General features: G+C 42.3%; 1 protein-coding gene and 1 non-coding gene across 2 annotated transcripts in view; both read right to left on the reverse strand.

The window, feature by feature from the left end:
* Myo1d (myosin ID) overlaps positions 1 to 17,218 on the reverse strand; it is a 294,625-nt gene that overhangs the window by 78,201 nt on the left and 199,206 nt on the right. The window contains exon 21 of the mRNA XM_055620037.1: positions 818 to 972. Coding sequence (XP_055476012.1) covers positions 818 to 972 — 155 coding nt within the window. The remainder of the gene's footprint in view (positions 1 to 817; positions 973 to 17,218) is intronic.
* On the reverse strand, positions 1,730 to 1,836 carry LOC129686595 (U6 spliceosomal RNA). Its single transcript, XR_008721650.1, has one exon. It is a non-coding gene; the product is annotated as a U6 spliceosomal RNA (small nuclear RNA).

The raw sequence follows: 17,218 nt of genomic DNA on the forward strand, positions 1-17,218 counted from the left end.
TCCCACATTTCAACAAATAACCTGACAAACTATTCCCTTGCTTAAAATTATTACTGAATATTCCCCACCATTGGGGTGGGGGATCCATATTTTTTTAATTATTCTATGTGTATGTGCATGAGTGTCTTGCCTGTGCCCACAGAGGACGGAAGAAGGTGCTGGATCTCCTGGAACTGGAGTTACAAATGGTTGTGAGCCTTTGTTTGGGTCCTCTGGAAGAGTAGCCAGTGCTCTTAACAGCTGACCCATCTCTTCAGCCTATATTTCCTACATCATTTTCCCCAACTCTCCCTGCCCCTTCCCCAAGATACCATCCTGCTTTATAGTGATTTTCTCAGAATATGCTGTTTTCTGTCATGATTGTTTCTATAACAATTTTTCCTGCCCTGGGAATTTCCTCAACCTTTATGGACCTACATGCTATCTTAAATCTGCTTTCTAATTTGTTTATAGTCATGGCAGACACATTAACTGATTTTTTGGGATAAATGCAAAGCAGTGGCTATAAGAATATAAAGTAATTTCTTCAATTGTTTGGATTGAATTACATTACATTTGGATTGGCAGCAATGAAATAACCATGAGTGAATCTCTCCTTGTTGGCAAAGCTAGATACTAGAAAAGTAGAGGACCATTCTTTGCCTTGAAATAAGGCTGGATGCTAATTTTACCTTCTATGAAATGGATGCTTTAATTTGTCCTTGAGGAGGAAAACTATAACATATCCACATTGGCAGAAAACAAGTTCAGTGATAAGCATGCTTAAATATTTTATGTATTGACGACTCATGTTTTAGCTACAAAGATAAATTTTTACCTCTTGAAATGATTCACCAGGACTCCAACAAGTTCTCCAATTCGACTTTCATGGGTTGGCTGCTTGCTAAACAGGCAGACAATGAGGTCTTTGTTGTCTTTTGTATGGAACACCACAAGTTGGTCCTTTCCATTGGAGACACTTAGACCAGTCAACTGCAAGGAGGCAACACACAGAAAACCATCAGGGAATCATTAGGAAGAATGAGCTAAATCAGGTTATAGCAACCATGCTGATGACTTTTGCTTTTACAAGTTTCATGGAATAAGGAGATAAAAGGAAACAATAAAGGTAAGAAATGATTGTGACCGGAAATCAAGAAAACAAAAATGATTCTTTCAGAAGACAAATAAAATTGACAAGCTTCTAGCTTAAGAGAAGAGTGGAGAGACATTATTGCCAGAACTAGGAATAGAAGGGGGGGCTGGCACCACAGGCCACAAAGATGTTAACTATGAAAAGGGAATATTTGAACAACTTCATATACAGTAGCATAGTCAACAACTTAAACCAAACAGTTCCTTGAAAGCTCTCTCTTCCAAACAGCCTGACTGATCTGTATCTGTTGAAGAAATTAAATCTCTAATTAGAAAAATTTCAAAAGAGAAATTCCAGGCCCAGATGATTTCGTTAGTGAATTGTTCTACACATCTAAAGAAATACCACCAATTCTCCTATTTTTGCTAGAAAATAGATGGGACCACATCTAACTCATTTTAAGAATCATTATTCTGATATAAAAAAATAAATAGATAGCATAAGGAAATAATAAACTGATATCCTCCATGAACTTGGATATAAAACCATTAGCAAACTGAATCCAATAACATATTTGAAAAAATACAATGAAACAAAAATGAAACATAACAAAAACCAAAAAAACAAAATGCCTAGACCTACAATGACTTTTTAAAAAATATGGAACGCTTCATGAAGTTATGTGTCATCCTTGCGCAGGGGCCATGCTAATCTTCTCTGTATCGTTCCAATTTTAGTATATGTGCTGCCGAAGCGAGCACCTACAGTGACTTTTTAAAAGCTAAAATATTTAGAAATCTAACAAAGTGTGTGTAAGACCTACATATTGAAAACTATCAAATGCTGGTAAAGTCAAATTACAATACAAATGAAAGAAAAAGACCCTAAACAAATGAAGAGAAAATATATTAAGAGACTGGAAAATTTAATACTGTGTAGATGCCAATTTTATACAAATTGATTTACAGATGTGATACAATCCCAGACAAACTGTTTTGGTTAAATATCAAAAAGCTGATTCTGAAGCATACATGGAAAGGCGAAGGAGCTAGAACAGCCACAGCAGTTTTGAAAACAAGAAGCAAGGTTGGAAGTCACATTGGTGACTTTAATGACAACTATAAAGCTGAGTCATCAAGACAACATAATTTGTAAAGAAATGAAAACGAAGATCAGAGATACAGCCACGTGACTACGATCAGTGCATTGCCCACAGAGGTGCAAAGGTGACTCAGCAGAGAAAAAGACAACCCAGGTGGCTTGGGATATTTGGACATCTACATTCCAACAGAAACAAACATTTATTCAAGTCACATCCCTCACAATTCAATTCAAAATGGACCATAAATCTATACATAAAATGTTAACTCTAGGACTTTTAGAAGAAAACTAATGATAGGAAATTGCTTTACCAAAGAAGGTAGACGAATAGCAAATGAAAATGAAACCTGCCTGTAAACAAACCAGAACACAGACATAGATAGACACAGACAGACCAATTAATAAAAACCTCAAACCTTCGTTAATACAAAAATTATATATGGCTGCTTACAGTAGCTCCATAATGACCCCAAATGAATGCAATTGAATGCCTATCATCAGGGGAATGGATAAGCAAATCAAGACATCTATAAACAATACTCAGCAATGGGAACGGACAAACTGATGATACAGATTATTCTACAACAAGCATAAACACCAAAGGCATTATCTTGAGTGAAAGCAGTCAGTTTCCAAAGGCTACACACATATGATTCCAATTATGAATTTTCTAGTATGATGGAGCCACTTTGTGTCCTGACCAGGCCAGTGCTTACTACAATGTCTTAAGACTCACAGACCTGTATACCAGCCTCACACATGAAAGCCAATTTTATTACATGCAAATTAGAAATTACAGCTCCCTGGCTATTTGGATGCTAAGGCATCCTCCTTTGGGCAACAAAGCAGACATTAGAGTGATCTCTCATCTTGGATGCTTGTTTTCCCATCACAGGTTGTGCCACCTCCTGACTGCCGCTGGTGTTGTCAGTGAGCAAGCAACCAGCAGGGACCAGGCAGCTGCAGGACAGTACATGCTGGCACCAGGGCTGGATCTAGCAAAGATAGAAACCTCATTCTCAGGGGAGTCAGTACAGTCAGATTCTGGAGATTATGCAAGCACAGAAGAGTCGTCAGCTGTAGATCGGAAGGGTTAGGGAGACGCATACATTTTACAGGAGAGCAGCAATCAAGGTGCTCAGCTAATGTGTTGACCTAGAAACAGAAATCAGGCTATGAGTTGACTCACACTCATGTGTTTTTTTCTATCACACCCAGTTGAAATTTTCTTTTTGTCTTGTCTTTTTTTTCTCTCTCTCTTTTTCTTTCTTTCGAAGTGCTGGGGATCCAGCTCAGAGCCCCGAGTGTGCTAGCACGCCTCTGCCACCTAGCTGGGGGTGTCCCCTAGCCCTATCATAGGAAGCTTTCCTAAGTACCACACATAAATGAACATAAACTTGTAAATCAGTACTCCTATGAAAATGTTTTCATAGGAGGTGAGTTCTCAGGTAGATTTTGTTTATTTCTTATGTGAGGCTTCCCACAGGCCACAAAGCTCATGTGTGGAGGTCAGAAGACAACTGGTGGGAGTGGGTCCTCCCCTTCCACCCTGTGCCTCCCAGGGATTGGGCTCCGGTCACCGGGCTTGGTGGCCGGCGCCTTTACCCACTGAGCCATTCCACCATTCCGTTGCTGCGGTGCTCTTTAACAAATGTTAAGTCGGTGTTTAATGGAGAGCTGGGAAAACAGTTAAATATTTGGAAGCCACTCACTCACCTTTTAAAAATGGCTGCCTGAGGCCAGTGGTAAGACAAGACAGCAATTTCTCTGCCACTTAGTCATATTGCATCCAGACGATTTTTTGTATGATTAAATTAAAAATATCATTTTCATTTGAAAAATGTTTTATGCCTATGATGCTTCACTCTCATTTGATTACTTTATTTATAAAATCCAAAATCGAATTTATGCAGCACTTCATGGGAAAGTTTGATTAAAGCCTAATAAAATGAGAATTGGAGTAGCAGTAACTGTCCGAGCTTCCCACGAGTGTTAGTTACTGGGCTGGGAAGAGCAGCTGGAGGCAGCCTGCTGCTGTGACCCCACTTGTGCAGACACAGAAGACCACTTCCTTGGGCACCGCCCAGCCCAGTGGAGCTTTCCCCACCCCCCTCCCCTGTCTTCCCCTGTGGAAGGGCAGCCTCATCTACTCCAGGTAAGGATTAGTTCTTCCTGTGTATACTTAGGTGACAGGGTGTGTCAAGTCCTGGAGGAAAGATTAACAACAAACAACACTAAGAAAGTCTCCTTCTGTTCTGGGAGTTCTCATGATGAGTGGGAGGACTGTGGGCTGAGGGAGACCTGTCTGTGCAGCCCACTTCAACCATGTGCTCTCAGACATCCATTCAATTTCCCATGGTTCCACCTTGTCTTCTGCCATCCCTCTGGCCAGTGGCATGAAACTCTTCTTGATCCTTCTGCCTAAGAGCCTTCCACATTCTGGGACTACAGGCACTACCAAACCTGGGTGACAATTCTTATACCACTTAGAATGCTCTATTATACAGAAAACTGTGGAAGCCATTTTATTATGATTATTTTATTTAATTCTGGTAGCAAGATTTAAAGTATAAATGTTTCATATTCTCTTTCTCTCATTGCTTATATGAGTGGCCCCTACTCCCCACCCCCTGACAATCAGATGTAATATCATAAGAACAGATGGGAAAATCCAAAATAATCAACAGGCTGAATTCACAAGTAAAAGGGTGGCTTGCATTGGGAAACGTTCGTGAAACTCAGTTGATTAGGAAGCCACGTCTTCCTGCTATCTCATGATCTATACTTGGCTAACTAGAGGGCATTCTTTGAGGTCAGGCTTAATGTCTCTCAATTCTTTAAGCCAAGCATAGAATTCTGGATCCGCATTATTATTTTTTAATAGCACCTCATGTATACAAATGATAACCCTTTCTATGGCAAGTGCAAGGGCTCACCTATATTTTATTACTATTTCATCATTTTTATTGGTTATGGCCTGTTCTAACTACTTGGCAATCTTTGGCAATAAGGTGCTGTAGACAGAGGAGGAAACAAATTTTCTCCTTGGAATTGGAGTATGGAAGTCCTCAGGTCTGGCTGAGCATGGAGACTAAATGCACCTGGATCTTTTCATATAACTAAAACAAAACAATTTGCATATGAAGTATGTATGCACACCTGCCTGCACACACTCACACGGGCACCTGGGAAACCAGGAGGGAATCTCCTGGAGCTCGAGGTGCAGGCGGGTGTGAGATGCTCTACGAGGCCACTGGGAACAGAATTTGAAGAGCAGTCTTCTTGAAGAGCACTGTGCTCTCTTAACCTCTGAGCCACCTCTCTGGTTGGTCATGTGATTTTTAATTGATAGACACATGCCATCTACATCTTACTTATTTTTATAAACAGCAGGTAAAAGAAATAATTAACTGAAAATTAAAAATATAACTCCTACACAACTTGAACTATCAGTTCAACAGGATTTTTAAAAATTGAGGTATATGAGCTGGAGAGGTGGCTTCTTAGTTAAGATCCCTGGAGCTCTTCTAGAGGACCAGCACCCACATAATGGTTCAGAACTCTCTGTAACTCCGATCCCAGAGGATCCAGTGTCTGCTTCTGGCCTCTGAGGGTGCTGCATGCATATGGTGCATAGACTTACATGCAGGCAAAGAAAAAAATAAAAAAAAAATTAGAAAAAAAGAAAAGATTTAGGCATTTAACTGCTGGCAGGAATGTACATGTTTTGCTATTATGGAAATCAATACGGAGATTTCTCAAAAAAAAAAACAAGAGAGAGCTACTAAACAGTTTGGCCACAGCACATACGTGAAGGAACTGAAACAACAGATACCTGCACACTCATGTTCACAGCAGCCAAGCTATGGAACCAGCCCAGCTTCCCATCAGACAGCTTAGAAAGTGGCATATATACTCGGTGGAATTTTGCTCAGCAGAAAGTAAAAAGGATGTTACGTCTCTCGCAGAAAAGTGATCAGGACTGGAGATGATTGTGTTAAGCAAGGCAGACTCAAAAAGACAAAGGTTGCATGTTTCCTCTTAGGTATAGACCCTAGATCTCTCCCATATGTGGAATCTAGATACACATGATATGAAAATAGCAGGGGGACTAGTGAAGGAAAGAAAAGGGAGTAGTGGGAGGGAGAAGGGAAGACGGGGAAGAGAGTAGGAAGTGAATATGGTCAAAGCACTTGGCATGTAAATATGGAAGCGTCAGAATAAGACTCATCTTGTACAATTGCTATATGCTAAGATTTAAGTACAACTTACAATATAACTTCTCATGTGTGCTAATGTAATATTTAGTAAAATTCAAAGATTTTCAAGTCTACAGATGGATGATTCTGGCACCAAAGCTAAGATACGAAATACACCTTCACACCAGTGTGCTTCTCCTGCATGTTCTGTTTCAGTTGTTAGTCTCAGTCTGGATCTGCATAAAGCTGACTTCAGGACTTTGGGGGGATGGGTGGGTGGGCTGTGAAAGAGTCTCCCTCTGCGGTACAGCCAGCCTCAAATTTGCAGCAGTCCTCCTTCAGTGCACCAAGCACCGGGATTACAGATGTTTCCACCACTGTGATCAGCTTTAAAAACTCTTACAGGCTGCAAAGATGATTACTTAGACTGTTAAGTCCAAGGGTCCTCGGCAGTAAGAAGAAATTCACAAGATGTTCAACTATCTTCATATCTATGGTTTATATGGCTATATACTGCTAGACTGAGATTTCTAAAAAGATTATTAATCTTCAGAAGGGCCTAGTAGACCCTCTCTCAAAACTAAAATAAATAAATAAATAAAAGCCTGGGAATGTTGTTTGGTGGTAGAGAGCTCGTTTAGCATATGTAAGGCCATATGTCCAATCCTTAGTATGTAAAAATAAACACGTTCATAAACTAACTTAAAAATATTTGTATTAGTTCTTTGAGAATTTGATACAATGTATTTTAATTATAATTACCCTCACTCCTTTTCCCACCTCTCTACCCCTTCTCCACTTCATCCTCTTTCTCTCTTTTAAAAATAACCCAGAGTCCAATTTTGCTGACCAGATACTCATAGGTGTGGGCCCTCCACTGGATACGGTCAACCTACCAGGTGACACATTGTCTCTGCTCCCTTGAAGCCACCAGCCACTGTAAATGATTCTTCAGTTAGGGTCAGGGTCCCGGTCCCTCCTCTCTCTGTGTTGGAATGCTGACTGATCTGATGCAGGTTCTGTACCGGTAACCACAGCTGCTATCAGTTCACGAGGATAGGAATCTTCTCATATTGAGGAGTTGCTGCTTTCCTCTGGCCCTCCCTGACCTCTGGCTCTTACAGTCTTTCGCCTCCTCTTCTCTGATGGTATCTGAGCCTTTGTGGAGTGGGGTGGGGGGTAGGGTGGGGTGATGTGGAGGTCCCATCTGCGGCTAAGCACTCCACTAACACTTAACTCTGCATTTTGATCAGTGGTGAGTTTCTTGCTATCTACTGTCCTCTGCAAGGGAACTTGAATGAATTCTGAAACTGCATTAATCTATGACAAATTTAATTTTAAAGGTGACTATGCTGGTGGTCTTAAAGGGGCTATTTAAATTCATATGGTAACAGAACATAGTCTCCCCACCCCCACCCCCCAGTACTTTTAGGCTGGGAGTGCCATGCAGTGACAGAGCACTTGGCTTGCATGCTGAGGCCTTGGGTTCAAACAAAGAACCAAAAGAGCTTGAAAGGCAGTTTGAAATTTAAGCTGTGTTGGTTGCTGTAGCAGGCAGGGGTCACAGTCTGCTGAGGGCAACAGCAAGTGTCACTTTGCTTGTCTGTTTTCCTTCACATTCCCCTTTTCCTCTGTGTCTTTACACCTCAACCTGATTGTATCCCTACATGTCAGACAAAACTGTAGGTCTCAAATGTAACAGCTGTAAAATGCCAAATCTCAAAAAAGACTCCCAAGGAACCACAGATTTCTGAAGTCCGTGAAGCACAGGCAAGGGTTCAGGTGTTTCAGTGACAAAAGACTAATACCATCATAGGCCGTGTCACCTTAAAGAATTCACTTCTCGGGGACCACCAAGAACTTCCTGGGAGGAGACCACTGCGTCTCCTTGGTGTGTATGCTGGGGGCAGCGACTGTTCCAGACTTACTCTGTGGTCTTCTCAGTAGAAGGACCCCTTCTCTCAGCTAGCTACAGCCCTCTCAACACATCTCAAAGGACCACAGTAACTTGGGGGTTTCTGCCTTTCAGAGAGATGTGAGTGTTGATGAAATCAAAGTAGTCATGGAATTCTCTAGGTTCTGCTTGCATTCTGAAATACATACTGGCTCTTTGAATTTACTATTCTCTACTTCATTTCTTCAGTATGACTGCAGAGCTATAATAATTATGTTCTTTTGATCTCAAGTAACAAATTGATTTGGCTACTTCTCAATGGAGAACACTGCTCATTTTGTTTTCCCTTCCAACATTTGGAAGACAGTTGGGCTGGCTCTTTATAGGATTTCTTCCTCTCGCCCTCTCTTTTTCTATCTCTTTCTCTTCTTGTTCCTGCCTTGTCTCAATAAAATTCACATTCCAAATCTTACTGGTGGTGGGACATATCACACTGTTTAGGATAACTGAGAGTTTATCTCTTTGTAAATGACCACTGCTTAAAACAACCAAACACTTGTGCCCCTGCAAGCTGACTGTCCTCAGGCGGCCATGCTGAGAGGATGCCAAGTCTTCACAGAGCACAGACATTCTGGGTCAGCAGTATTGGTTGGAGCAATCCTAACTCTGGGTCAGGCAGGCAGGAGAGCTTCAGTGTTTTCATACCCATTGTTTATCTTATCTTCTCTTGTAATAGCATGACATCACAGTATCATACGCAAGGCAAGTAATGATGTGTACTCTGACACACAGCTCTGGTCCATGGTTGAGAGGACATATTTGGAGCCAACCTGCTTGCTAACAGAATCCAGACATGGGGCAGGATATCTCTTAGTGTATGTGTGAGTCCCTACATCTCTCTTTTTTCCAATATAGCCACCAGTCTTGAACAAGGGCTCTACTCTGAGGACCTTATCTAGTCATAACCATCTCCCAAAGGTCCTGCCTCCAGCTCCATGCTCTGATTAAGTTTCCACCCACTCAGATAGCCATAACAGGGATTCAGTTCCCATGTGGATCTCACAGGAGGTAACTGGGTCTCAGTGCACAGAAGTTGCTGAGAACCAGCCTCAGCGTTTCCCAGCTGAAGCCTAAGGCATTGTGCCACAATGACCCCTCCCCCTCTCCAAACTCAGCTCAGAGAAGCTGCGAGCATGATAAGATGGTGATTGAATTACTTATTTCTCCTGGGTTTGGGATGCTTTGTTACCTAGCAACAGTCACTGGAATAAAAATATGGAGAGAAGAGGGGATGCCACCGCAATAGCCCTAACACAGTTGGCACAGGATTTGGGAAGTGGGTAGGAGGTGGAAGGGAAGCCTCCTGTGAGACTCTGATGAGTTTCTAAGAGGTGTGAAGTGAAGGCTGCAAGTAAGGGAAGAAAACAAGACCTCAGACCAGAATAAAAGGCATTCTAGTTATGAAGGGGCGGTAATGTTTCAACACTGGTGTCAATGAGCTGGCAGGGACAGAAAATGCACCTAGCAAGTGTGACTATCCAGATAAGGAGGTTTCTGGACAGAGTAAAGGAAACAGTGCCTGGCTTTCTCCCATGGGGAAAAACATTCAAGAGGAAAGAGAAGATCCTAATAAAGAACTGTTCATCTTTCATGCGGAATTTAGAGGAAATATAAAGAAGTCGCAACTGCTGGGCTTCAAAATACAACTGTTCCTTATTCTCAGCTTTTCCAGATGGCAAATGATTCTTAAATTAAGGAATGGTTTCAGGGCAATGGATCAAATCCAGAGCAGGATTGTAAGATCCAATGTCACAGCCTCAGAAACATCTAAAGCATTGCTTCAAAGAGTCTTCCAGACATGAAAGGCACTGTAAAGATCTTTAGGGCACATCTTGTGAATTCTCTCCATTGATACCAGGGTTCCAAAGAGGCTTGAGGATCTTGCTCACAGCAGCACAAGGAGGTCAAACACAGAGCAGCGAGTTTTGCAGATTCCCGGCTGTGTTCCTCTCCTTCTAACAGAGTAGACTATGTATCAATGCACAGTGGCTCCATCGTGACTCACAGGGTGGACACGGATTTCAGGCTGCACTAAAGGGACAGAGGTCACACAACGCAGATGCTTCTGAACCCCTGGTTTCTGTGGAGTAGTAGTAGGTTATGAGAGCAAGCTGCAAACACAGATGGCCAGTGAGAAGGAGCCTTCTATCCCATTTGAATGGAAATCCACGGAGGGCAACCATCCCAGTCCATGGGACAATTTCTGTTTAGTTCATCGATCTTTCTATGAAAGGAATGCTACTTAGGGAGTGGAGCCTGGACTGAATGGAATGATTAAGATATTGGTTTTTGAACTTGAAACCTTATACTATCAGGGAACAAAACTTTGGAGGAATCTTTGGAGGGAAAGAACACATTTTTAATTTATTTACGCATACACACACACACACACACACACACACACACACACACACGTTCTTTCTTACATTTTCACACACGTTTGGTTCTGGGTGTTGAGCCATATGTCTACTAGATGAGTGCTGTGTCACTGAACTACAGCACCAAACTTATGCTCTTTAAAAACTGAGTGCTGGGCATTCAGCCAGATAAATAGATTTTTGTTTTGTTTTTCTGAGACAGGGTTTCTCTGTGTAGCGCTGGCTGTCCTGGAACTCATTCTGTAGAGCAGGCTGGCCTCGAACTCAGAGATCCACCTGGTTCTGCCTCCTGAGTGCTGGGATTAAAGGCCTGTGCCATGGCTACTACCACTACCCACCAGCAACATTCTGAACAGAGAAATCTAAGTGATTTTTTTTTTTAAAGTAGAAGACAGCTGTGGAGGATTTCAACCACGATCACAAATTCTTTACCTCTCTTCCAACTGAATTACTTTCTTTTGTATGACGGCTATGGTAGGAAGTGCCTTTGCCTAAGAAAGTGCACTGAAGTGAGGCGGAGTGACTTTTAATGGCAGTTCATAGACAATGCAGTTCCGTGAGTGTCTCATTTGAAGCCCACTGCCAGGAGTGGTAGCACTGGTCTGTAATACAACAAGTCAGGAGGCTAAGGCAGAAAGATTTTGAGTTTAGAAAAAAGAAAGAAGCAACCTACAGACCTCTCTGCACAAAGAAGCTAAGCATCGCCAGAGGCTCTGGATGGTGTTGCAGTTGCCTTCCTCACACTTCCCCAGCAAGGGCTCGCTACTGGAATACGTGAGCCTCCCAGTGGCTCGAGTCCCTCGCCTGCCAGATATTCCAGGTCTCAAATCTGGCTGAGGCCCAGAGACACACCATCTGCTTTGCCTTTTAGATCCCTGACCCAAGAATTGAGGACCATAAAATGTCTTGTTTCTAAGTTTGGAGCTGAAGAATTTTAAAGACCATCTCATTGTGTTAGCCTCAGTTGATCTGGACTCACTGTGTAAATCAGGCAGGCCTTGTACTCACAGAGAGCAACTTGCCTCTGCCTCCTGAGTGCTGAAATGTATCGCATTTTAATTAATTTACTGGGTGTGTCTATGTGGAGGTCAGAGGACAACCTTTGCTATGGGGGTTCTGAGGACTGAACTCAGGCTGTCAGTTTTGGCAGTTGGCACCTTTATCTGCTGAGACATCTCACCAGCCCAGGATAGTTCATTATTCGGCAATTGTGACCAAACCATGCGTGGTGGTTTGAGTAGGTATGGCCATACACAGATTCATGTGTTTGCATGCTTGGCCATAGGAAGCGGCACCGCTGGAAGATGCGGCCATGGAGGTCTCCTATGCTCATGCTACATAGACTGCATGTGGCACGCAGTCCCCTTTTGCTGCCGTGGATCAAGATGTAGAACTCTCAGCTCCTTCTCCAGCACTGTGTCTGCCTGAACACTACCATGCTTCCTGCCATGGCAATAACGGACTAAATCCCTGAAACTGTGAGCCAGCCCCAATTAAATGTTTTCATGGTGCCCCTTCCCAGCAATAAAACCCTAAGACAAATGTAATTTTTTTTTTTTGGGAGAGAGGTGTTTAGAATTGAACCCAGGATCTTGTCATGTTAAGTACATGTTCTATCCTTGAGAGCTACCACTCCAGCTCCAAGAGAGACATACTCATTCTATAACTGTATTGTGAAAAGGATGTATAGTTTGTACCTAAGACTTAATTCCCTAATAAACAAGTATCCTCTTGACATTTTTAAGAAAATGTGATTGAAAAAAAAATACCTCTATTTTGGAAATGTTTTCTACTTGAATTAAATAGAACCAAGTAATTACTTTACTCTGTTAAGAATTCCGCATAATAGTGGTGAGGATTAGTTATCGTGTTTTAAAGCAGATGCATCTTCAGGGAGGCTGGAGTCCCCAGGGTCACACTCCCAGTCAACGTACTCCAAATATCATACTAATATAATATAGAGGAACCACCTGGCATTTTGATGGTGAAACAAAATCTATTATACCAAATATGGGCCTTGGGCAATTAAAAAGTATAGTCTCAAAACCAGTAGAACTGATTTTATACACAAGTGCTTGCTATGAGCCTAGTAGTTCTGATCAATATTATTCAGGTCAATGAAAAGAATTATAATCAGTCGATTAAAGGGCTAAGTTTACATCATTGTGTGACAAGGCCTTTCAACCTTTGATTGTAATAGCTTGATGTAAGCCCTCCAAAAAAAACTGTTTGGTAAGTTTCCAACCTTAATCCATCTCACTACGCTGAATAAATAATATCTTGTCCAACTTCAATTCCTCCAAATATTTTAAACATCCTGAGAGAGATCAAGGGCACCACAAGAAGAGTGTTTGTAGCCTATATCCGTCATTCTCATTGCAGATGAACTGCATACCTCAGAAACAGAACACAGAGAATGGCATGCGGTGAGCTGGCCTGTCACTGCCTCCTCTGTTAGTCCTTGGATTCTTTTTCCTCATGTGAGAAGGGCCTTATTTACAGGAACCGCATTGGGCTCCTTCCATGTTTGGCCCGAGTGTCAAATTCCTTGCTAGGAAGGTAGACAGAATGTAGTGGCTCATGGGTTAGGGTCTTCTTTTTGCTGAAACCCTCACATAGAACATTGGAGGTCTCTGTTCTAGAACGCCTGGCACTTTGAGTACTGGAACTTATCTTAGACTAGCGAAACAGCTCTGTGAAATCCTGAATCTTTAGCTTCAAAGAGGCTGCTCTGGGGAAGTAGCTCCAGAAAGCACATCAACGAGACTTTAAAGACCAAGCCATCGAGTGGAAGTCAACGGTGTCCCCTCTGAGTGTCTCTGTACTTGTGGCTCTCATATATTGCAGCCATCAACATGCCCGCCTATGGCAGATGGGCTCTCTTTTAATTACTGCCTCAGATTTACTGTTGTGGGTTTGGGAGCCATATAATCAAATTCACCACAAGGGTACATGAAGCAGGACGATGAATGGCCCAAGAGGGCACTTCTTTAGAACAAGCATGAAAAGCTAAGTGCTGAAGCCCTGTCACATCTATTTTGACTATTCAAACTCATATTCTGACTGGCTCATTTGGCCCAGTGGTTCCCACTGTGGCTGCACATTAGGAGTGTTGGGGGATATTCTGATTTATTTCATTTGGGAAACTTCCCAAGTGATTCTAATTGTATAAAATCATTGATCTGGTGAAGCTACTAAATAATTGGGTCTTAGATGGTCAAATTATTATTTTAAAAAGATAATTGTTTTACTAATTAAATCTAGTTTTAAAAAATCTATTTTAAATTTTTTTCTTTTTCTTAAAATACCAACTTAATTAAGTTGCTTTCCTTATTGGTCTTTTAATTGAAATTCTTTACCTTACCAATTAATGACCTTCCTGATGCAAAAAGATTACGCATTCATCACTTTAGGTACTTTGTTCTTACCCTACCTTTGGCAACAAGCTGAATCTATACACATTAGCTTTTCTCTGTTTCAGGTTTGTTAGTGACTTCAGTGTTTTTCTAACCGTTTTGGCTACTGTGCTGTAAGATGGGATTGTACTTGGCCTCCATCAATCACACTTTGATAGGGATTCTGAGAAGTACTCTACAGCCTATAGTGAGGAGGAAATCTAATCCAGGACATACTCAGGAGGCAACAAATAATGAACCAACATATATGCACGCGTGCATATACATACACATACTTGCACACATGCTGTGCTGGGAAAGCCCTATCAATGCTCTCTGCCTTTTCACCTGAAAGTGGGGGGCTTAACACTTAATATTAATACTGCCTCATAACAGTATTAAAACTATTTTTAATATTTCATAATATTTTAAAATATATATATTTTTCTTTTTTGAGACAGGGTTTCTCTGTATAGCCCTGGCTGTCCTGGAGTTCTTTGTAGACCTTGAACTCAGAGATCTGCCTGCCTCTGCCTCCCAGAGTGTTGGATTAAAGGCGTGTACCGGCTCACCCCACTGAGAAGCCTAAATATTTTTTAATAACAAAATTATTTAAATTACTTCATGGAGAACATTGAACTAGTGCACACAGAAAATATTTTCTAAACTGCCAATTTGAATGAAGAATGGCTCAGGAATCTCATGTCTTATCTCGTCTCTCCACTTCTGGTACTAGAGCATCCATAGAGACAATTCCAAGAGTCCCTGAAATAGCTTCCCTGCCTCTTCCCATTCCAGTCTAGAACATACCTCTTAAAATCTGTTACTCTGCATCACCCAAAGCAGTGGCTCATGTAATGCTTTAGGACAGTGGTTCTTAACCTGTGGGTCTCGACCCTTTTTTGGGGGGTCACCTATCAGATATCTCGAATATCAGGTATTTACAATTCATAACAGGAGCAAAAGTACAGTTATGAAGTAGTAATGGAATAACTTTCTGGTTGGGGGTCACCACATGAGGACCTGTATTAAAGGGCTGCTGCATTAGGAAGGTTGCGAACCACTGGTCTGAGAACTTGGAAAAGGGCTGGGTGGAGGTGGTGCACAGCCCAGCACTCAGGAGGCAGAGGCAGGCAGATCTCTGAGTTCACGGTCAGCCTTGTCTACTGCGTGAGCTCTAAGATGGCCAGGGAGACAGAGAACACAGAGAACTTGGGCTGGAAAGGTGGCTAGGCTGTTCAGAGCATTGGTTGTTCTTCTAAGGCAGCCCAGGGCTGTTTGATTCCCAGTGCCCACATGGTGGCTGGCAACTGTAGCTCCAGTTCCAGGGGATCCAATGCCCTCTTCTGGCCTCCACGGGCATGAAGCACACACATGGTACAGAGGCATACATACAGACAAAACACCCATAGACATAAAGATAAAAAAAAAATCTTAAAAAAAAAATGGAAATGGAACTGCAGAGATGCCTCAGTGATTAAGAGACCTGGCTGCTTTTCCACAAGATCCAGGCTCAATCCCCAGCACCCACATTGGGGCTCACAACCATCTGTAACTCCAGTCCCAGGGGCTCCATGCTCTCTTCTGGCCTCATCAGACATCAGGCATGCATGTGGTGCAGAGACATATATGCAGGCAAAATGTCCCCAAACACAAATGATTGGAAATAAATACCTATGTCCATCATAGAAAATACACAAGTCCATAGGCATATACCTATGGACTTCAGAAACCCTTCCTCATCCACAAAGCCATTTCTACCCTTCTTTGTGTGTACAGCATTTAATGCTGCAGTGTGGTGATGGGTCTTCTTGGCCTCTAGGGATGCAAGAAATACCTTCCTGTGGCTTAGCCGCTCAGCTGTGGTGTCTTGTTATAGCAATGGAGCCCAGCAAGAGACTCCAGCGTAGACGGCCCTCCAGACAGGTGACTGTCTATTGGGCTCGCTTTACATTCCCCAGACTCTCACATGCAGCCTATTTAAGGCATATTCCTTCTTGCACCTCTGCTTCTTTTCCTACACTTCCCATCTTGAGGAGGAACCAGGACTGCTATCTACCTGCCCAGGCGTCCTGTTTCTATACTGCCTATTGTTTCTATACTTGAAGCAGATTTTCTCCATTTTAAAATTTATTTTCATGTCTCTCCCCTCTCTCCATGTGTGTATACACATGTGCTCAGCTGCTCGAACAGGCCAGAAGAGAGCTTACATTCCCGTGAAACTGGAGCCACCAAACGTGTGCAAGGAACCAAACTCAGATTCTCTGGAAGAGTAGCGAGTGTTCTCCATCACCGAGTCATCTTGATAGCTCCCTGGGCAGCTCTTGGACCACCACCCGCTTCCTTTCCTTTTCTTGTCTGAGTTTCTCAACATGCCACAGCAGTGGCTTCTTAACTGCTTTTCCTATCTCCAGTCTTAACCTGTCCAGGTCAACAGCAATCATTCATTGAACACTTATTGTATGGGGGTAAAGTCCATGTTCCAGAGGGAAAATGGGGGAGACAGATTTTAGACAACCATATAATGTGTCAGGTGGGAGTGAAGACTAGAGTAGTGAGAAAGGTACTGAGAAGGACTCCATGGAGGTGAATGAATCACTTGGAGTATGTCTTTGAGGGAATACGTGAGGAGTCCACACAGTTATCTGAGAAGACAGTGAGAATAAACAGGAAGAGAGCCAACAGCGAGGCCCTGAATTCTGGCTTTCTCCTATTCCTCTGGCTTCTTCAGGGTTGTCAGTTTACAAGCAGATTATGATTGCTGAGCACTTTAACCATGTGATGAGAACTATGCTATGAACCATGTGCTATTTCAGATGTGTTTACATGGACCTATTAAGGCTGTTGTTATTTGACCAGGACCTGTATACTCCCACATGTCCTAACTGCTGTATTCCCAGACCCCACTGGATAAGACTTCATTTACCATATGTATTTAAATGCTCTTCAAATTCAAATAAAGCATTTTCATAACTCCTCCTTGGTAATTCTAGGATCTGAATTACCAAGGGCATTGGAGAGCAAGGGCGGAAAGGCAGATGCAGGAGGTGGCTTCTGAAGCAGGAAAATGGCTGCTCTCTCCACCAAAGTCCAATGAAGAATTTAGCAAAGTGGAG

Source organism: Psammomys obesus, unplaced genomic scaffold (genome assembly GCF_907164565.1).
Source record: "Psammomys obesus unplaced genomic scaffold, mPsaObe1.curated_primary_1811, whole genome shotgun sequence".
NCBI lineage: Eukaryota > Metazoa > Chordata > Mammalia > Rodentia > Muridae > Psammomys > Psammomys obesus.